The sequence below is a fragment of the Lissotriton helveticus genome, chromosome 8 (genome assembly GCF_964261635.1).
Source record: "Lissotriton helveticus chromosome 8, aLisHel1.1, whole genome shotgun sequence".
NCBI lineage: Eukaryota > Metazoa > Chordata > Amphibia > Caudata > Salamandridae > Lissotriton > Lissotriton helveticus.
In genome coordinates this window covers 1709286785-1709310136 of record NC_136069.1, presented here as the reverse complement: position 1 = coordinate 1709310136, position 23352 = coordinate 1709286785, and the positions used below count along the sequence as shown (strand labels likewise).

Genomic DNA, 23352 nt, shown 5'->3' with positions numbered 1-23352 from the left:
GTATTACATGGCCAGACAAAGGAGGCATGCTTGCGAAACAACACAGCTTTAATGCAAAATTGCAAAAATGAAAATCCACAGTGCTAAAAAAGGTTGGAAAGTTACACAACACAAGTACAACTACACCACACACACATCCAACCAAGGCATTTATTTAACACACATCAAAAAAGTGAAATACCCCAAAAAACACATTTTGGAATTCAATCCAATGCCATCCATGCCATAAATGATGTTTAAATTCAACAGACACCACATAAACAGTTGTGTCATGCACTCATGAGTAGCTCTGGGCCTACTGGCTGAAAGGCCTATTGGCAGAATAGGCTGCAAGCTTGCAGGCCTATGGAAAAAGCACACTGGCTGGATGTACAAAATGGCCGCCAGCCACATAGCCAGGCCATCTACAACAACAAGAAAGGGAATACAGACAATGCAGGCCTATGGCAAAAGCAAACTGCCTAGCGTCACAAAATAGCTGCAAGCCGCATGGCCAGGCCACAGCAGCAAGATGCATAAGCCAAGAGGAACAAAAGAAAGACATGTAGGCCTGTATGGCAAAAGCAGCACACTACTAAACTACCACCACAAAATGGCCGCCAGCCACATGGTCACTCATAGTCACAACAAGCAGGAGGCACGGACACAATGAACCCGAGCAGGCCCATATTATATGACCAGACAAAGGAGCCATGCTTGCTAAACAACACAGCTTTAATGCAAAATTTCAAAAACTAAAATCCACATGGCTGAAAAGGTTGGAAAGTTACACAACACAAGTACAACCACACCAAACACACATCCAACCAAGGCATGTATTTAACACACATCAAAAAAAGTGAAATACCCCCAAACAACACAATTCAATCCAATGCCCTCCATGTCCTAAATGATGTTTAAATTCAACAGACACCACAGCAACAGTTGTTTCATGCACCCATGCGAATTAAAAAAATATTGCAAGTTGGAGAAAATGTAGTGAGCGTTTCCTTCATAAAACAAAACTAGTTGAAAAATTACATACAAAGAAAAACAACTAGGTCCCTACTGAAACTACAGACTACCCACAACAATAAATTCTAAAAAAACAAATCAAAAGTAACAAAAAATGTACGTGCAATCTCCAATCAAGCAAACAACACCAATTCTCAAACTTACTTTTAAAATCTCATATACAAAAGTCCTCAAATCCAATGATATATGATGCTGCAGGCACAAAGAGTGATCCTTCTAGCTCAAAATCCAAATGAAAAGTGAACAGGACATGGGCAAAGAACTGGGAGGAGCCTGCTGGACAGGAACAGGAAGTTAGAGACTGTGGGCACTTCCAGCCCCTTAGAAAAAAGTAAAAAAAGAAAAAGGACACCTTACACAAAAAAGTACAGCCAAATGTCAATCTGAGGAGTTTTTTCATCCAAATCATTATTTTCGAGGAGGTTTAATGCTGCTCGAGAAATATTCTTCTCCAGATTGCAAATTCTGCATGTCCAGCATTGCGATCTTCACGGAAACTCCGCCGGATGTGCGATGGCGCGTCCAAATGATGTGTTCGCGATTGCACACTCTACTGGGATCTTGCGGCCAGCTACCAAAATCTTGTGGCGCACGCGAGCGGACAGGAAATCTTGTCGGCGAATGCAGGAATCCCAGTAAGCCGCTACCGCATGCGCAAAAATGCATTTTGAGAGAGCAAAAAATAAATAAACTCTGCTCTGCCGTGGCTCGCAGAGTTTTCGTTATCTCGTAAGTGCCCAAAAATCCGCAAACTCCGAGAGTGGGGTGGGTTTTAACGCCCAGGGTTAATTCCGGCCCGGAAGCGGAAATTGCAGCCCGAATGTGGAAATCCAGCCCGAATGCAGACATAAAGTTAGTAGTCGTAAGTGCATTCTGTGAATACCAAAAACCGTAGGTGCTTTCTGTGAATAACAAAAGTAGTACGTTTAGGATTTTGTCTCAGATTAGTTCTGTGAATTGGCCCTTAGGTGTTTGTATACTTCACTCACTAACTTGGATCTAATGCATTTTCTTTCGGCCCACCACTTTCCAAGTCCAGCAATTGCTTGCTCTCACTCTCCTCTGTACATCCATGTGGGTGTCTGAGAGGGGCACATGGCCTCACACTTGTTTGTATATCCCCCTGAGGTGGGCACCTATGAGACGGTTCTACTGCAGCTAGACCAGTCGTTTTCCTAATTCTGTGTTTGGTTGTGTTTCAGGTTGCATGTGGCGATTCAACCATTTACAGCTTTTGCCGACAAGCTGTAGACCCGACTCAGCGATACCAGCTCAGAAGGGCCCCGAAGGGCCCATGGAGTCTGCCCACAGAAATCGACTTCACTGAAACAGTGGCTTGGCAGGAGTATGACGTGCCTCCTTTCAACACAACATCAAAAAAGTGCTTCCGGTCCATAGCAGAAGGTATGCTGTATCATTAGGCTGCAGAGATATCACTTCTAAAGGAAAACTAACTGCATTACATGTCTTTATTTTAGAACAATGGCTCTAAGGAGGTGCACAAATCATCACACAAATGAACAATACATACAAAAGAAGTAATATCCACATACGCTAGCTGTTACCGCACACCCCCAGAAATAGCTAACCTGCCCTGGCCCTTTTTACACCTGTGTTACAGAGCCTACTCTCCCAGTTACTTAGTTTTGAGAATGCACCATGCCCTATTCTAATTTTTCTAGATCTAATGAATCTTTTTTGTATTTACGAGTGGTAATGAGAAACACATCTATATGGTACTCAATATACATTGTAACCCCATTGGCCAGACATTACGGGGCAGATTAGGATACCGTTTTTTCCGTATCCTCCGGGCCGGCGGAAGCCACCGCCGGTCCGGAGGATACGGAAAAACCGCAGCGGACCCACCAAAGACCCACCGCCACATTAGGATGGCTGGTGGGTCCAGGTTTACGTCCGCAGCTTTTCCGCCGCGGTTGGCTTACAACCGCGGCGGAAAAGCACTAATATGGTGACGGTGTCTCTGAGACACCGTCAGCCATATTAGGATGCCCAAAAAGAAATGCTTTTCCACTGCGGGTTTTCCACTGTGGAAAAGCATACGGAGCTTCACTGCGGGGGCCCATTGCGGGCCCCCTGGGTGAAGGGGGGGTGGAGGGTGCACATGGGGGGTACCTATGGTACCCCCCTGCATTTGTATGCAGTAATCGGCAGGCACCGCGCGGTGCCTGCCGCTTTCTGCATACAAATGCAATGTATGTATTTTTAACATTGCTTCAAACTGCACCCGCCGCAATGTTAAAGATTGAGGATGTGACCGCCACCCTGGCGGTCACATCCTAATCTGCATGGAGGGATCGCCGCAGCCCCTGCGGACGCTCCCTCCTACTCTATGGTGGCGGACGGACTCAGGTCCGTCCGCCATCATAATCGGCCCCCTAATCTTGGAGGTGGAAGTTATAGCTCAAAGGGCTTATTACAAATTCTTACCGGCGACCGGGAGATGCAATGACCCTAGAGGGAGGATGGCCAACCCCACAAAGTGGCAGACAAAGGGCATAGCAGCAGCAGGGCGCAAGAGCGTGGCAAAGAAAGGGTCAGTGAATGACAGGGGAGTTTGGGTTCAAAGGACCCATTCAAGAAAGAGGGGCGTGGTTGTAACCACGGCCAAAAAGACAACTGGAACAATCAATCCCCAGCTGTGTTCCCAGAAGAAATTGATGTTGCCTCTGCCTGAGATGACAAAGGCAAAGCTGAACAAAGACCATCCCAGAGATGCTTCCTAAGGAGCTGAGGTACTGGTGTCATGGTGAGCTCGGTATTTGACCGCATAGGCACAGACATTAGCAGGGGGGACCAACAAAGAAGAAGCAGAGGAGCCCATACTTATACCAGCACATGCAGCCAGGACTGCGATGCCCAAAATAAGATAGGGTGCGCATGGGGTGGGCTGGCCGGGGAAACAAGGACAACTAAGAGGGCCATCAGTGCCTAGGAAAGCAGCCTAGCTAGGACTGCGCGCCCTGAGAAGATGGGGGCACATGGGAGGCTGGCAGGGGCCACGAGGACAACAAACAGGCCCAGCAGTGCTTAGGAAAGCTGCCCCTGCTGGGCACAGGTGCTTCTGACCTGGGGCGACTGCCGCTGAGCATGGTGGCCAGCTTGCCAGGTCTTGCTGCGCCTGGAAGGTCGATGCGGGTAGTGGTGCCCCCGAGGCGGTTGAGGTCATCTTGTACCAGAGGCCTCGGTCAGTAGTGCCCACTATGCGGAGGTGTGCACGGACCTGAATCAATCAGGCTCCAGTCATTAAAATGGGTGTAGGGTGCAGGTAGCAGTATACCCTCAATTGATTTCTGCTCCATGCGGAGCTTAATTTAGCTGGGTGTGGGTAGGATTCTAGAGCAGAAGAGAATTTAGGATGTAGGAGGCCGTAGGAATATAGGTTTATAAGGAACCTGGCACCATTTGCAGCATTAACATTAAAGTGTCTGACCGAAGGGTTATTCTCCCCATTGACATATCTTGTACCGCCGTGGTAAGCAGCCCTATTGACGTTGCGCTAAAATCTGATGCAACATAGTCACTGAGTCTAATCTAAGGCTGTGTATGAGGCGAGTGCCCCCAGTCCGGGTGAAACTATTAGTCACTGTTCAGAGTCATAAACCCAACTCTGCTGCCCGGATAGCTACCAGCAAAAATCAGGCAGGGTTTACAAGGAAAATGGTGCTTTTCAGTGGCACAGGCCAGATGTATGACCAGTTTTTGCATGTGCAAACAGGTTTGCAACCCCTTTGCACATACATAAATCTAAATGGCCATGTACTAACAATATTTTGTGAGTCATAAAAAATTGCATTCCGAATTTTAGAATTAGCATCTAGAGGGAAACATCCTTTACAACGTAACTACCATTACGACACAACTTTTACAACGCAGGTATTACAATGCATTGCGCTGGAGGGCGCTCTAGGATACCTTCCCTACTAGCCACGGGGACTTTAGTTGGAATAGTAAATTAAACTATTCACTATCCAGCGCCCCCCAACGCAATGCGTTGTAACGACTTGCGTTGTAAAAGTTGGGTCGTAATGGCATGCGTTGTAAAAGCATGCGTTGTAACGACATACATCCGTATCTAGATCACAGGCAGACTCACAGGCAGGAAAAACATGAGAGGACGTGGTACTGGAACTACATTCACTGAGCCTCTTGGTCAGGAGATCCAAAACGGATGCCAGGTGAAAGGGCATTTGGGGACAGCTAGGCGAGTCATCCTCCTGCCATGGCTGTCTGTTTTCTCTGGCCAGAGATTACCTGTGAGTCAGACCATCGAAGGGGCACCGCAATTTCCTGCTGCATTCAAATGGGGCCCCCATGGCTCGGGCACAGTTTACATGGATCTGCCAGAACCCCCTGCGAGTGTTGGGGGTGTCCACAGCAGGTTTTACTTCATACTCCTTTCGGATTAGGGCAGCCACAACTGCAGCAGGCTTGGAATTGTCCCCAGATGGGATTAAGACTATTGGAAGATGGAAAACCAGCAGCTTTGAATGCTACGTCCAACCTCATTTGGCATAGGGCGAGCAAGTAGAGCCCCCCCTTTCACCCTCCCTATCCCCTCACTGCTATTGTGTAGGGCAGAGACTGGCAGCCTCTATTTGTGTCATTACAGGAACAACACCAAGGTGTGTTGGTTCATGGATTCAGTAGTGAACAGTGCAGCAAAAAGATTACATGGCTCCATCTGGGAGTTGAGAACTCATATGGAGCACCATTGGTTGGGTTTGGTCAGCCTTATGCTATGACACCTGCTGGTGCGGTTGAGTGAGGTGCTTGAGATTAGCAGGCTTCCCAAGCCAGACATTCTACTCGTTCATGAAAAAACACTTCTTGAGCGGAGTCCAGATTGTGATCCACCTGCCCAATCATTTGAAACTAATTACATCTGAATACACTAATTAAGCTGCAAAGGAAACATCAAGATTTCTCTAAAATTAGGAAATAGGATTATAATCAAAAAGTGTCAGCATGACTGACAGCCCGGTAGAGGCTGTGCAAGAGAGAGATGTGCGTAGCATGAAGCCACTTCAGCTAGGTCAAGCTGAGAGAAATGTACTCTTCGAGAGTCCGCTCCGGGCAAAGGGTGCAAGGAACCTGCATCATCTAACTACCACTGCTGTCAACATTTTACTTTGCACTAAAGCTCACTTAACGCTTATTTTATCCGTTTGCCGAGTAAGCGTATGTGTAGTTTTAACACACATCTGTGCCTCGCTCTGATTGACCATTTCCCAGCCAATCAGAGACCAGCCCAGGAAGAGCCAGTTGTGCCCCAGGCATTTAATGAATGCCGCAGTGCGGACGCGCCGCTGGTGTGCCAAAGGGAAGCCCATCTGCGCCCGTCCGTGCCAGGACGTCGCCAGGAGCCAGGCACTCTGCTCCACCCTTGTCTCACAGATGAGTTTATTTATGTGAAGCTTTGGTCATTCCAGAAGGTGAGGCAGCATTTGGGGAACACAGCTGGGCTCCGGAGCTTTGCCCCACTCATTGCAGTCAGTGAACTTTTGGGGTTAGCACTCACTTGCACTCCACAGACTTTGTCTCCAACGCTACAACACAGGCGCGCAACACCCATTGGAATCAAAGGGCTTCAGCCCCCCCCCGTCTTGTGTGGCAGCCCGGGCTCTGACAGCTCCCGGGCACACACACAGCCACACCCGAGCACTTAACAGGTCTTTAAAAGACCAGGTGCATGTTAATGAGGCTTTGTTGTTGTTCTACCCCTTCCGAGAGCCCCTGCTGTTCCACTCTGCCTATTGCTTAAAGTTTCAGCCCCCCTGAAATGTTTTCTTAGCCCCCTGAAATATGGCTCTAGTTGCACCTCTGCGAAGACATATACTATTTTTAGTCTAAACTGCCACTCCCTAAATAAACATTATGCTGAAGAGTATGATCTCCTACAGGAACGGTCCCCTTGAGGTTTTATTCTTAGCGGAGACATGGCTATCCGAGGATACTGTGGCCTTACCAGCCCTGGCCCTCCCCGCCGGATATGTAATGAGCAGTCTGAACAGAGGGGTGGGTAGAGGGGGAGGTATTGCAATTATACACAAAGCAACTTATACCTGAGAAGTCCTATACGTGGAGAAGTGTGGCTCACCGGTTAGAGGAGGCAGACCCTGATGCAGAGGTCAGACCCGGGACCAGGGTTCAATTCCTGACGCGGCAGGGTCTTGAGCTCATAATGTCCACGGACTCGATAATTCTTGCCTTGGTGCCTACTCGAATTGTGGGTTCACACTCTGCGACTCTGGGCAATAGCTTGCTTAATCATCACTACGGCCCCACCATGATGGGATGCCTGGTCTTCACCTTGGGGATGCCCAGCAGGGGTAATCTCGCAGGGTAAAACCAGGACGGGTTCCCAAAGCAAGCGCCATGAGACCTTACGGTGATAAGGCGCTATACAAGAGCGTATTATTACGATTTATGATTACCTGTAGCCTCGTGCCCAAAGACATTCCTGACTGTGAAAGCGCACTCTTTAAAGTTACACTGACAGCTCAATTCACTCTTTCTGGGCTATTTATCTACCGCCCACCGGGTCCATCAAAAACCTTTAGAGACGCCCTGGCCATTGCTATCACTACATTAGCTCTTTGAACAGCCAACTTCATCGTTATAGGTGAGCCGAATCTTCACCTAGAGTTGCAGGAGTCCCCTAACATTTTCATCATTCTTGGGGACATGGCAGCATGCCAATTGGTTGAATTGGTCCCATCTCCTTGACCCGATCTTCTCAAATCTCCTATCCCTGGAGGTGCAGGCACCTCTCTCTATGCCCTGGAAAGATCACTCTCTCATTTTTATTCCTACGCTAATGTGCTCTTTCGGGAATGTGTTACCCAAACCTTGGACACCTGTATTTCATTTAAACTCACCTATCCAAAAAGCTCACAGGCTAACGTTTGGTTTAATGAGTCTTTGTCCCTAGCCAGGAAGAACTGCAAGGTCCTAGAGCAAGCCTGGAGGCAGTCCCATAACCCTCTTGCTAAAGCACAGTACAGAAGTGCGATCAAGGCATACCAGTTCAGGAGTAGTGAAGTTAGGACTCCTAAATGCCTTAAGTGAATACTGAAAGTCTTAAATTTTGATTTTTCTCAGTTTAGGATTAGTAAAGTTAGGACTCCTAACTTTAGGACTCCTAAATTGAGAAACATCCTAACTTTAAGACTTCCGGTATTCAAAGAAGGCATTTAGGAGTCCTAAAGTTAGGAGTCCTAATTTTACTACTCCTAAACTGAGAAAAATCCTAACTTTAGGACTTTCGGTATTCACAGAAGGCATTTAGGAGTCCTAAAGTTTGGACTCCTAACTTCTGTGAATACCGAAATGAGTAAGTACCTTCTGTGATTCTGTGAATACCAAAATGGTAGTAAGTTTAGGATTTTGGCTTAAGTTAGTTCTGTGAATCGGGCCCTATGTGTCAGAGTAAAATCATGGGGGCTGATTCACAGAACTAAGTTACGAAAAAATCCTTAACTTACTACTTTTGGTATGCACAGAAGGCATTTAGTGGTTTTAAGTTAGGATTTTGTCTTAAATTAGGATTTTGACTTACAAAATCCTAATTTTAGACAAAATCCTAATTTAGGACAAAATCCTAATTTAGGACAAAATCCTAACTTAAGACAATATCCTAACTTAAGACTACTCTTCTGTGAATACCAAAAGTAGTAAGTTTAGGATTTTGTCTTAAGTTAGTTCTGTGAATCAGGCCCAAGGGCTCCAGACAAACTCATGAAACCCGACTTTTTTAGAAAATTCCATCAGTGTCTTCTGCCTGAGTGCTTGGAGCTGATTAATCTATCCCTATTCTTGCAGTTGTCCCCAAGTCCTGGTAGCATGCCAAGGTAGTCCCTCTACTGAAAAAGCCAACATTAGACATGCCCAAACGTGAAAACGTCCAACTGATCTCCGCTCCCGGTCCTATCCAAAATGATGGAATCACACGTTAAAACGATCCAAACTCATTACCTGGAAGCAAACTCAATACTGGACACATTTCAAAACGGGTTCCGGGCTCGGCAAAGTACCGAGTCCGATCTGATAGCAGTCATAGAACAGCTACAGACCTCCTTGGATGCAAGCAGAACTGCAGAATTAATTCTGCTGGATCTGAGTGTGGCCTTTGAAACAATCTCCCACCAAATCCTGCTCCATCGCCAGGCGGATATCGACGTCGATGAAAAAACGCTTTCCTGGTTTGCCTCCTTTCTTGCCGGTTGAACCTTCCAAGTAATTGCCTTTACTTTTTTTCCCTTATGCACCCATTATGCTGTGGTATTCCTCAATGGTCAGCATTGAGCCCTACCTTATTTAATGTCTATATTAGACTATTGGCTCTGCTGGCCAAAGCCCGGGGCATCTCCTTGGTGTCATACACAGATGATACCCTGCTGGGATCACCTTTTCCAACAATCACAGCCAGGACTCAGCAAAATTCAAAGAGGATCTAACTGATATCTCTGAGTGGATGGCTGCTAATTATTTGCAGCCAAATCCGAGATCCTTCTGGTAGGCCGGTATTCCCATCTATAGGGGAATCAGTGGTGGCCTCCTACTCTTGGAGTGCTCCCCATAGTCAACCCTATTTTGAACAAAATTAGGAATAATCGTGGACAAAGATCTCACCTTTGAGGCCCACGCCAAATCAGTGGCAGGAAAATGTTTCGGACTGCTGCCTAGCCTAAAGCCAGTATTAGGTCTCTTTGATTCTCAAACCCAGCAGCTGATCATCCAGTCGTCCATCCTGGCTAGATTGGATTATTGTAACATGCTACTTCTGGGATCTAACAAATCCGTGATCAAAGGGTGGCAACAGGTTCAGAACGCTTCTGCCTGCGCTATCTTCGCTCTCCCTAAACACTGTCATGTCTCCAACCTCCTTTGCCGCTTACCCTGGCTACCCCTAGAACAGAGAGTAGGTTTGCTCCTGGCCAGAGTTCCTTGGGTACGATGAGCCGGAGCGGATGGTCGCTCTTTCAAGTTGTTGGCTCCCGCACTATGGAACTCCCTCCCTCTCCACATCCGCAGCAACCCTGACTACCTGACGTCCAGAAGGCTGGTGAAGAACTGTCTTTTTCCCACTGTTAATTTTCTCTTTGTCTCCTCACTATGCGTTCAACTTCAGCGCTGGGATCCCCCGATGATGGGGCAGCCATGCCCTATACAAATAATACAGCATCACATAGCATAACATAACTAAACACCAATTTAAACCTTGTAGAGCCGTCGAGGGCCGACGTCATTATTGCCAATAACTTTCAACCTTTCACATACACTGGAATCTGCAGCTCCCAATAGACTTTCATCTCACAGACGAATGTCAGGATCACCTTGGATGCCTCCCATGTCCCGGAGTTTGGACGGGATTACATCTTCACTTTCTCATGTTAGTGCTTCCTGTCCTGGGCAACACAACCTCCTATACCTCAGTGCTTAATTTCATCCAGTGTTTACTGGTGCTCAACACCAGCACTTCATTCTCAACACCAGCTTTTATGACAGTGTGTCACACGGTGGCGCTGTTTGTCTGCATTTGAGATATTGACAGATATTTTGCACTAAAGTCTAGGACAGTTTACCTATTTGCAAAGTATAATGAGTAAGATTTATAGCATGTTGCATAAAGGTTTTATTCACATGTGAGAATACATGGAGTAGACCTTTACCCCTGGTCTTGTGTGCCACTCCAGCTGCTGATTAGCTCCTCCAGTCTCTGCTGCGTTCTCTGTCTTTAGGGCCTCAGGTTCGGTCCTTCTATTCGGTGACTGAGTCCCTGCTTGCTTTTTATTTCTGTTGCTAGCATAGTCTGAGGTAGTCTTTTAGGCACAACTTTGGTTTCATTTTGTCTTGTCAAGTCTTGGGGGACCTATCAGGCATCTGCGTTTTGAGGTCCCAGCTCTCTTCCTCCTTGCATACCCTGCCGGTTATCAAGGTTCTCATTCTTTTGGCTCCTTCAACTAAGGGGTTATGTGTGTGACATGCCCACTGGCAAGCTAACTTGCATAGTTCACAGACAATCCCCCGCACAGGGGGTCTGATTAGCTGGGACTGTCCTTGTCTGTGTGGGAAGGTTTTGCTGGTCTGGGTTCTAATGATGGAGCTCTAGCTTAACTATGCACGGCAGGTTTTTATCTCTTCCATACCTACGAAACAATATAGTTGTCATTATTTTTAAATCCCCTAAATTCAATTCTGGTTGCAGTATTCATTCTTTTATCTTAAGTGAAAATGTATTGTACAGTTCTTAGTCATGTGTTGGTTTTAATTGTTCAAACTTAAATCAATAAAATAAGATAGTGAAATGAGGTAGCCAACCATTGAACCAAATTCCTATTCAACAGGTGGACAGTTAATGTGTATTTTGGTTCTTGTGCTCGCCATTGGGTAACTCTTGTCACTACTCTAAGGTACCTGCAGTGAAAGGAGTCTGGCATGTAACTAGTGTATAATTTTTTCTGATGATGGCTAATATGAACCTACGGTCACCTCAGCCGTTCATGATCACTGAGAGGGGATCTACCTTGTAGATGCAGATGAGGAAAGACTATTTTAGTAACTATATTTCCACCTATGGCAATGACGACTTATCTCCTCAAAAGGAAACAAATATTCTGTTACATTGTTTGGGCCCGGGGGGTTTGAAAGTTTATAACCTCATTCAGAAGGAGCCCTGCTCAGGAGATGAAGGGGCTGATTTGACTTTGATATTTTACACCGATTATATATCAAGTGATTGATCTTTACCATTTTTATCATAAGAAGCAAGGGGACAATAAAAAAATGTAGGATTTTGTGGCTGCTCTAAGGAAATTAGCTTTGTTTTTCAGGTTTGGGGGATCGAAGATGAGTTGCTCAGAGACCAAGTTATAATACACTGTAATAACCTATCTTTGCAAGGCAGACTTTGCGTTCATGGGTAATCCAGTTTGCAGTAGGTTGGTGGGAGTAGGATCAAAATTGTATGAATAAAACATATGCAAACATTCAAACAAGAAGGGAATAAGAGGGTAGAGAATAGTTCCTCTAAACAGATACTGAAACCTAACTCCAGTACAAGAATGGGGAAACTTAGGGGTAAGTGTTTCCACTGTGGTAATTCACTCACCTTGCATATCACAGGAGGTGTCCCGCACTGGGTCAAACATATTCTAAATGTGGCTTAATGGGACATTATACAAGAGTATCTCGTAGGTCAAAGGTGATCAAGTGTGTGGTGGAAACGTTTGAGCAAAGTGATCCTTCTGATTCAGAAAAGGCGGGCCAATGTGTGTTTTCCATAATAAGGTATTAGAGAATAATGGCCACTAAAGGAAGAGACCTATTTGCGACATGCAAACTCTGGTTCACCATATACAATTATCAACAAGTATGCATGAGCGGAACTGTTTGTGCCTAATATAGGCTCTATTTTATTAGAACCGGATGTTAATCCCCAGAGTTTCATAGGAGAATATATAAATGTTTTGAGGGTCTGTAAACATTTTTTAAATTCAAAGGCAAGAGAGCGGATTGCAATTTGTATATTGCAGAATATGGTCAATCCATTCTTGGATGGTGGAACCAAGGAGAATTGGGAATTGTCTCGGATCCAAATGGTGTGTATTCTGTTCGGGTAGTACAGTACACCAAATAGGATACAAGCGTGCTGGAGAAAGAATTTACAATAGTATTTTCCAGGACAGTGGGAGAAGATTAAAGGCGTTGTGCACAGGATAGTGTTAAAACACATGCTAGTCCTTGTGTACACAAAGTGAGAAACATACTGTTCAATGTTAGAGAGGAAGTGACCCAAGAATTAAAAAAATTGACGGAAGCAGGAATTATTGAACAGGCCGAGTCTTCAGATTGGGTAGCTCCTTGGTGGTAACATGGAAGGCCAATGGACATGTTTGTTTGTGTGTAGATTTGCAGACATATTCCCTCTACCATGGATTAATGAACTATTGGGCTAACAAAGGCATGGAATGGTTCTCTGCTATAGACCAGACCTCTGCATACCACTAGCTATTGTTACATGAGGAAAGCAAGCATCTCACTGCCTTTAGCACTATGTTTCCAATTTAAGAGGGAACCCTTTGTATTGGCCTCTGCTGTGGCCATATTCCAAAGATTAATGCATCAATCAATAAATCAATGCTTGTTGAGCATGGCTACTCACCCGTGAGGGTCTCAAGGCTTGGAGGAAGGGTGGGGTGTTGCAATTGTGACTGGGAGTTGTGGTTCATTCAAAGAGCCAGGTTTTGAGATCTTTCCTGAATTGTGTCAGCGGCGGTGAGAGCCTGAGGTAGAGAGGCATGGAGCTCAGAGATTTGGTAGTGAGGTAGGAGAAGGATCCTATTCTGGTTCTGGTCTTGCAGATCCAAGGGACGGTGGTGAGGGCCAGTTAGGTGGAGCGTAGGTGTTTGGTGCATGAGTGGAATTAAATGCAGTGGTTCAGGTAAGCTGGTCCAGCACCATGGAGGACTTTGTAGGCATGTGTGAGCAGCTTGAAGGTGACTCTTTTGTTCACTTGGAGCCAATGGAGCTGGTGTTCTGAGATCTGGCTGTGGCGGGGGAGGTAGAAGACCAGTCTGGCTGTGGCGTTCTGCACACTCTGAAGTTTCCTGAGAAGTTTCTGGGTGGCTTCTGTGAAGACTGCATTGCAGTAGTCCAGTCTGCTGCTGATAGGTGACTATCTTCCTGACCTCAGTGGGGATCCAAAGCAGGAGAGGAGTTTGGAAGCATGATGAGGTGATGATCCGGGGATTCATATTGAGCAAAGAGTCCAGTATGATGCTGAGGTGTTGTTCATTGTCAGCGGGTGTAGGGGGGTTTCAAGCTCGAAAGGCCTCCAGGAGTCTTCTCAAGTGGAGTGGTTGGGCCCCATGGTGAGGACTTCAGTCCTGTCTGAGTTGAGCTTGAGGCAGTTGCCTCTCATCCAGGTGGCGACTGTATTCAACAAATTGCAAAAGTTGCTTCTGGCAATTGTGGGCTCGTTGGTGAAGGAGATAATCAGCTGGAGGTCATCGGTCAAGGAAAAAATGTTAAATCCACGGCTCCTGATGACGGCTGTGAGTTGGGCTGTGTAGATGTTAAAAAGCATGGGGCTCAAGGAAGAGCCCTGAGGCACTCTGAAGCTGATCTCTGTGGCTTCCGAGTGGAACAGGGGTAACCTGAATTGCTGTGTTCTACCATTGTGCAAGGAACTGATCCAGTCCAGGGCTTTCTTGTGGATACTGACTTTGTGGAGCTTCGTGATTGGGTTTTGTGAGAGACGGTGTTGTAGGCGGCCGAGAGGTCGAGGAAGATGAGGTCTGCTTTTTCTCTCCGTTCAAGGAGGGATCAACTGTGGTCGGTGGCGGAGAGGAGGGTGGTCTTGGTGCTAAGAGATGGGTTTGAAGTTTTGAGGTCTGTTGGGTCCGCTGATGGTTTCTTCAGCAAGGGGTTGATCTCAGCATGTTTCCAGTCATCTGGGACAGTAGCGGTCTCGATGGAGCAGTTGATGGTGCGGCGTAGTTTGGTGGCAATGGTGATGGTAGCTCTGTGGATAATGTGGTGCGGGCAAGGGTTTGAGGGGGCTGCAGATTTAATTTTCTTCATGGTCTTGAGGGTGTCATCTGTGGTGAGTGTGGTCCAGTTGAGCAGAATCTATTGAGGGCCATCATCGTCTGGTGAGGTGGTGGCGGGAGTGATGGGCAAGTTTTGAGAAATGAAGCTGTCATAGATCTGCTTGATCTTGGGTGGAAGTAGGTGCTGAGTTTGTTGCAGAGGTCTTGGGAGGGTGGGACTTCTGTGGTCTCACTGTGGGGTTGGGCACACTCGACAATGGAAAAGAGTTTTTTGCTGTTGTGTGCGTTGGCATTGATTCCGACTTGAAGGGATTTTTTTTGCGGTTTTGAGGAGGATGTGGTGTGTGGAGGTGGCGGCTTTGAAGACTGTTTGGGTTTCTGGGGATTTGTTGTTCCTCCATCGCTTCTTAAGCTGTCTACGTCTTGACTTGTGGAGGGTGGGAGGGAACCAACTGGCTTTCTTGCAGTGTTGCTTGCTGGGTGCTATCTTGAGGGCCACCAGTGTATCGGAGCAGTTGGCGCCTCATTTGGTGAGGTTGCATGCTGATGTGTTGGTGTTTGTGGATGTTGGTGGTATGTTTGTGCTGAGGGCAGCAGTGAGATGTTCTTCAGTTACCTTGCTCCAGTTGCGGCAGGGTTTGGCGTTTGTGTGTGGTAGGTTTGGTGAAGGTGAAGTGAACGCAGTGGTGGTCGGTCCAGAGGAGTGTGGCTGTCGGTAATGTTTTTGCTGGTTGAGAAGTCAGTGTCAAGCGTGTGTCTTGCTGCGTGGGTCAGAGAAGTAACTGGCTGCATGAGTCCGATGTTGACAGGGTTCTCCAGAAGGGAAGCTGCGTTTTGGTTGTTGGGGTTGTCCAGGTGGAAGTTGAGGTCACTGAGTAGGATGTGATTGGTGGATGCGAGAGCATGAGGTGCGATGAATTCAATGATGGTGTCGGTTAAGGACAAGTGGGGGCCAGGAGGTCTGTAGGCAAGGGTCCCACAGAGGGCGGTGTTGCGGTTGATCTGGGCCTGGAAGTAAAGATGTTCAATGGTTGCTGTGGAGTCTTCCGAGTGGGTGGTCAGGCAAAGGGAGTTCTTGTGGACGATGGCGATGCCCATCTGGGTCGGTAGATGCGATCCTTGCGGGTGATCTTGTATCTATCCGGAATGGCGATGGTGATGTACAGGTCCGAGCTGGGGTTAGTCCAGGTTTCAGTGAAGAAGGCATTGTCGGGGGAGACGGAGTCAAGAAGGTCATAGATTTCTTGAGATGTCTGTAGAGGGAGTGCATGTTGAGGAATTAGTCAGGTGTGCTGTGGGTCACCCGGGTGGAGGGCGAAGCTGGAGTGTGGAGATGGGTGAGAGCGCAGCTACAGTGTTGGCGGGAGAAAGGTCCTTGGGTGTCCTGCGGTGATGCAAGGTGGCAGGCAGCGTGGCGTCCAGTGTTGAGGGCAGTGAGGGTGCTATCGTCATAATGGTGGAAGTTCTGAGAACCAAGGTCCATGATGCTGGGCGTGGTCCAATCAGGGATTGGCATAGAAAGGCTTGCCTTTGTCTTGTCTTCTGTGTGGCCGCACAGCGGACGCCCTTACATAATGTGATGTGGAGCACTGAACAGCTGTAAGGTGGGAGCGGGAAGCCAAAAATGCGGTGCTAGTAAGGGGTTGGGGTACTGCGGTCAAACAGCGAACACATCGTAAACAGAGAGGAAAAAAGTGATAAACAGCAAAGTAGGGTGAAAAAACTGCAAAGAAGGGTCAAGAGAGAAGAAAAGCAAAAAAGAATGCCAAGAGGGAGAATACAAAAGGACAGAAGGCATACCAGCAGCAGAGCACAGATGCTCCCCACTAAACCACCAGGGATGATGTGCAGTAGGGAGCCTGTGGGTGGAAGAAGGCCTCATAACACCTACCAGTGAGGGAAGCAGTAGTAATTTTACCACGGACGCCAGCTGCAAGGGTCTGGGGGCAGTACTTTCCCAGATACAAGAAAATGGCATGGAACGAGTAGTGGCATTTACCTCACAAGCTTTGACTCCAGCAGAGGAGAAATACTCTGTCATTGAAAATGAAACCTTAGGATGTGTGGGTGGGTCTCAAGCATTTTAGGCAATTTATTTGGGGAACTAAAGTGATGGTAAAAACAACCATAAACCTTTGGCTAAGGTTCTAAATTCACAGAGTCTTAATTACGTTTCACCTAGGGTTGGTAGATTTTCTATGCAACTCTTGGACTATGTATACAAAGATAGTTATGTTCCTGGGGCTCCGAAACAAGATTGCTGATTCGTTTAACGCCTTAACTGCGGCGTTTTTTCCGCCACGGTGCGGGTGTTCTAAAAAGCGGGCGGGGCTGCATCGGCCATTGAACGTGCGCAGCACCAGCGAGGTAGCGCTCGCGACGTCCAACGATTGACGGCAGCACGCAACGGGTTAAATAGAAATACCTGTAAGTAAAAACACCATCAATGAATGGGAGGACTGTTAAGTGGCACTGGTATCACTTGAGGATCACAAAAGCATTGTTGCCAAAACATGGTCAGTGTTTCAAGACTGGGATGTTGTACTCACCAAAGTCATACCCTTTGTGCCAGGAAGGGTGGCCAGACAAGAAATGTATGGATAAAGAGTTAAACACAGATTGGAAGGGAAGTAATGAGTTGTCTGCAGAAGAAGGATTTTTTTTGAGAGGTGGAAGGCTAATTCCACCCAGTTAACCCAATGTGTTGGTGAGTGACCATGGTGGAAATGTATTTCCGATTTATTCAAAGATTTTATTTTGACAACAGGGATAGAGCTCAAAACTACTGCTCTTTATCATGACGACAGAAATGACTATGTGTAGCGTTTCAATAGAGTAATCAAAGACATTATCGAAATTGGCCGACAGAAACAACATGAACTGGAAAGATGCAGGGAATTCTGGGGAACCTGGAGGAGAGGAATTACCAAGCACAGAGTTTAGGACGTCTAGGTCAGGAAGACCTAGCCGTGCTGCGAGATCTATCCTCACTTGCGTGAACTGAGACTCCTGTGACAAGCTCATCTGAGTCGTGCAATCGAATTGCAGATTACTTTGCTGAGAACGTAGCCTTTCCGGATATGGCTCGCAATGGAATGCTCTGCCAATTTGAGAGGACCGTGGTGGACATGGCCAACTGCCTCTCTAAATATGACCCACCCTTACTTGCAGATCTTAAAAACATAGCTTCAAGTAATAAAGCTGGCTCTCCCACTGATCCAACTACACCTAAGGTCAGGAGGGCCTGGAGATTATATTGCCATATATACAGCAGATTCTTGAGCTCTCCTTCTTGGATGGTGTGGTCCAAAATCTTGGAAGCAGGAAGCTGTCCTTCCCCTACAGAAAAAGCCAGGAGCTGACTCAAGTCAGCTGGAGAACCTGTGCCCAATTTCACTCTGCCCTATTTCTCCAAATTAGCAGACAAGGTGGTGAATATACAATTAGTCACACATATTAACCAGCAAAATGTACTCCACCCCTCACAATCCAGCTTTAAAGCTACGTACTCTACGGAGTCAGCGTTGCTCCATGGAACTGAGACAATATTAAGACACATGGATGAAGGGCAGGCCGTAGCCTTGGCCCTACTGGACCTAAGCGCTGCCTTTGATACAGTATCCCACCAACTGCTTTTATAACGTCTCATATTTTGAGGGCTGGATAATATCACACTTAAATGGATGGCCTCTTTCTGCAGGATAGGAGCTTCCAGGTGGCACACCGTCCACATATTTCCAAAAGTATAGCTCTGCCTCAAGGGGTCCCTCAGGGCTTCATTTGAGGCCTACTCTTTTTAATCTGTGTCGCACTCCTGGCAGATATCATGAAATTATGGGCGTCACCATTGTGTCATATGCAGACGAGTTGGTGGTTTCACTATCACACACCTCTGACAGAGCAGCCATAAAGTTCTCCTCGTACCTGAAGGACCTGGCCTCCTGGATGACAAACAACTGCCTTAGAATGAATGGCAGTAAAACGGAGATTTTGGTGGTGGAGAAATCCCCCTCCATCTGGTCATTGGCATAGTGGCCGAAGGATTTGGGCCCTACTCCTACTCCAAGTAAACAGGTTAAAAACCTAGGAATGTGGTTGGACTCCAATCTGTCGTTTGAGGCAAAGACCCGTAAGGTGGCAGGGAAGTGCTTCAGAATTCTGAAAATTTACAAAAACCTCTGGACTTTTACCTCCTACCTCAGCTACGAAAAGCCTGGTCCACGTCTTGGTAACATCTCAACTGGACTATGGAAAATGGTCTTTACTTAAGAATAACAAAACAATGCATTCATAGGCTACAACTTGGCTTTCCTGTTTTCAGTTTCTATTTTTGGTACATTCTGGTGGTTTTCTTTCAGTGTTTTCACTCGCCATTACTTAGCAATGCTGAGAGGCACATTACCTTAAAAAACTGTGGTTATCAGTGGTCACACATTTGTGTGCCATTAAAAAACCACAGAAAGAGTGTTTTTTCCGTTTTTTGTGGAATGTTTTGCTCCTATTATTGCTTGCTTTCTGCACTGATAGCGCATGGTATATAGACAGTGTAAGTTTAGTGTATATGAGGACCAAATAGATTTTTGCAAATTAAACTTATTGTAGTACACCGCAAAATACATCTTCAGTGAGTTTTTTGTCATGTGTAAACTTCTGTTAAAAGGCCCTCTCAACATTGGCACTTGAGATGGGCAATGCCAAAACATCCAGTACACAATTTGTTAACGCTGGCCACTGACATAGCTTTCCATGCCAATATTCGTTCACTTGAAGATTGTGATTCTCAGGGCAGGTTCTGCAACATTTGAGCTGATCTGGGTGATTATGCCCTCAGAGTTATTGAAGCATTCAAATATGAAGCATCACTTTTTAAACTATGGAGGAAATTCCCCTTTATGGAGGGGGCCTAGAACAAAGTACCACAGTGAGGTTTCATTGCGTTCAAATGCCATTGGTTGTAAGGGTACATTTTTCTGCATCATTGTTAGTCAATTCAATTCAATTCAAAATACTTTATTCGGTTTTACCAAGAAAAAAACATAAAAGCAACATTACAGAGATGAAAAGGCAATTTTAAAATTCAAGTACATTAGTGGTAAACATGTATCTAAAAAGAATCATAAAATATTGGTATTGACCTAATAAAAACCTGGTACCCATACAATTTGTGTAGAAAACAGAAAATGTGGCTGACCAAGGTTCGACACTTCAGTTTCAAAGTAGGCTTGTCAGTATAGGTTTGTGCACTTAGCATCCGGAGCTAGCCACACGGAGGCACCACTGTCGAAACAGATACCAAATCTTGAGATTAAGGATGGTGCACCAAAGTTAGAAGTCCAACAAGTATGTAGTTTTATGAAAAGTCTTTTATTATTTCAGTCTTGAAAAGGCCTCAGCCAACGCGTTTCGTTCCTTGCGGAACTTCATCAGGGCTTGAACATTTCTTGGGATTAACATACAGCAGCCAAGTCGTAAGTCGCTACCTCCGCAATGTGGGTAAGTCGAATTCTTCAATGTTAAGATGAAAGGATGTTTATAACAAATGTCAGCAAGTATCAGTAAAACAGGTGTCTCCAGGCTCACGGCAGTTGAGGACCACATTAATGGTTACAGATCAGTACATAAAACAAAATAATCACAGTCGCATTTGGGTAAAGTAGCCAAACGTGCCGTGGTAAAGCAACTTAAATAAGTTACGTGAGTAGGAGGGCATATATAACCCTGAGCAGCATGGAGGTACGTATCCCCCCATCTACATGCGTCCCCTCTGGTCCTGCCGTGTATACAACTGGACAGATGCCGGCTAGAATTTGTGTAAAAAAACTGGGATAGAATTTTACCACTTAAAACAGTGGCCACAGTGTGTAAAACCATTAATTTGGAAAACTCTTCCTCAATCTCAAAGCCGATTTAAAAAATTCAACCACAAATAAAGTACTTTCTGGTTTTAACATTTGCAAAAAGCAGAGGGCTGGGCGGACCTGAGTAAAATTCATCCTTTTTAAAAGGGGCTTTAAGAAGAACCTCCTGGGGGCATCATAGTGGCGGCGAAAAAAACAAAAAAGTGTGTCAGATCCTGTGGAGATGAATCATCGCAGCCACACGAAGACAGCACCTGGCCTGTATGGCTTCCCTTAGGAACAGCCAATAGGAGATGCTAATAATCAAGCCTAAACGTTGTTAATAGAAACCGCTCATGAGAAGAGAGGGGCCACGTAAGGTATGGTTCCAGGGAAGGAACGGTTTTAAGTAGCATGAATTTGTGTACGCTGGGTTTTAAAATGTCTGTCCCATCTCTATTTAATCTTTGCCATAGGGAGAATGTGTTTTTTACGTAATCCACATCCCCAGGGATAATCTTTTCAGGATTTAAAAAAAGGTCTGGACGCCCCAATTCAGTAAAACAGGTTTTTAGATATTTTAACCAGGGGATATTGAGCATGTTGTCCATGGACATGGCCTCTTTGAGCAACTGGTGGTTAAGGACGAGATCTTTATTTAACCAGCACTTAAGCCAAAAGAGCAGAGGGCAAATGGCTATAGTGACACCAATGAATGGGATCCCAGTTTCTTCATGTGTAATCAAATTAGAAGTTCCTTTGGGTACTCCCAATAGCTGTTTAAAAAGTTATTCTCCACCACCTGAATGCCCTTAGCTGTTACATAACCCCATAGCTCACTGCCATAACTGCCAATTGCTACGCTTTTTGCCTGGTATATCTTCAGCATTGCAGCAATTGGGCGCTTGCCCATTTTGCTCGAAAAGCTGAAGATAGCTTCTCTTTTTATCTCAACTAGGGCACCCCAGTTTAGGTGGTCATCAAATAGGACACCCAAGTAGGAGAAGGATGTGGTTATGGGTACTTTTTCACTATCTACCATAAAAGGGTAATTACGCCTCGGGCGGGATCCAACCTGTAGTATGTAGGATTTGGAATTATTTATGGCTAAATCACGGTCAGCCATAAAACTATGGAAAGTGGGCAGTAACGACTGCAGGCCTCTTGCTGTTCTAGCCAGGAGGACCACGTCGTCCGCGTAAAGCACGACGGGAAGACCCCCTACACCCTACATATGGAAAATCCGCCCCAGTTTCAGTCAAGGTTTTGTCCAACTCATTAATGTATAGATTAAATAGAAAAGGGGCTATGATTCACCCTTGTCTTACTCCCCGATCAACAGTAAAGTCCCTAGATACTCCTAGGTCCCGGGAGAATCTGATGTTTGCCCTAGTGTCCCTGTGCAGATCCCTCAGGAAGTTGACCAAGGGGACGTCCACCTCCATGGCGCCCATGGACTGCCACAATTTCCCCCGATTGACACATTCAAATGCAGAGGAAAGATCCATGAATGCCATGTAGATGGCGCCTTTACGGCCGATGGTATACTTCCCGAGGATCATGTATAGGTGGAGGCATTGTGCAAGGGTGGAGTGCCCCGGGCGATACTCATACCGGATGTCAGAGATAACCCTGTTTTCTTTTGCCCAGGATGATAGTCTATTTAAGGCTACTCCACCTACGACCTTAACCACAGAATCAAAAAGGGAGATCGGTCTGTAACAGGTAGTGCTGTTATGATCTCCCTTCTTGAAAACTGGGACGATCGTGGGGGTACCGCATGACACTGGGTACCCTTCCACCACCGCTGCATTAAGCACAACCGTGAGGACCCGAATCCAGAGGGACTGATTTGATTTGAAGAGGTCTGGTGGCATACCATCTGGGCCTGGAGCCTTGTTACTGGTCAGGCCTGAAATACCTTTCTCGACCTCACACAGCGTGAACGGGAGCAGAATTTCCTCATTTCCTCCCACCTGGGGACATAACTCAGGAGAGTTGCTCTTGAAGATGAAACCAAAATGTAGTACCCAATCATCTTCTGGGATATTGGTGCAGATAGCGCCGCCCCTTCCCTCTCAAATAACAGTTTATTAATTAGACCCCAGAATTTCAAGCTATTACCCAATCTGCTGGGATCTTGGAGCTCTTTCCATATGGCATTCTTTATTTCATCTTTCCGAGTTGACAAGGCCCTTTTGTAATTAAGACGGAGTAACCTGATCCGTGGTTGGACTCTGGGGGTGGACTTTAGGCCCGCCTTTAGCTCTCTTGTAGCTTTCGAGCATAGAGAGTCGAACCACTTAGGGTCTCTAGCTAGTGATTTTTAGGCAGTAGTAGATAACAAAGTCCCAATCTTAATGACGATATCCTCAAAGGCCTTAAGTACATTCCCGGGGGAGGGATTAGGAGACATACATGATGTCAACTCGACAGCAAAGGATTCCCGAATATTATGATAGACGACCTCGGGGTTCGCCTGGGACCACTTAAGTCGACGTCTACCATCCTTAAGTGTCAGCACACCTGGGGCTACCTTCTTCCCCTGTGGGTTCAAAAGATCTCCACCGAAGCGTATACATAGGGGATTGTGGTTACTAAAGATACTGCTTCGGATTTTAAACTCTAGGAGTAGGGAGTGTAGACCCCCCGAGATGATAACATGATCTAAAAAAGGAGCCCCATTATGGCCTTTGAATGAGGGTACGAGCGGTTTACTGGAATCGTCTACCGTAGACATGGCTGAGATCAAATCTAACTCGTTAAGTAGATTATTAAGCTCAAAGTGTAAGCCCTCCATCCTTGCACAGCCAATTTCTCCCATCCTCGTTAAAGCCGGGTCTCTACACAGCCGTACATTAAAATCACCGGATAACATGAGACAATGGGAGAAGAAACTGCAGTGCTGTTTTACAAAGGTAGGG

The 23352-nt window shown here is 46.2% G+C and overlaps 1 protein-coding gene across 1 annotated transcript in view; it reads left to right on the top strand.

Annotated features, from left to right (window-relative positions):
* Positions 1 to 745: 745 nt before the first annotated feature.
* Positions 746 to 23352, top strand: part of LOC144774140 (tyrosinase-like) — a 100063-nt gene continuing 77456 nt past the window's right edge. The window contains exons 1-2 of the mRNA XM_078659160.1: positions 746 to 757; positions 2217 to 2418. Coding sequence (XP_078515286.1) covers positions 746 to 757; positions 2217 to 2418 — 214 coding nt within the window. The remainder of the gene's footprint in view (positions 758 to 2216; positions 2419 to 23352) is intronic.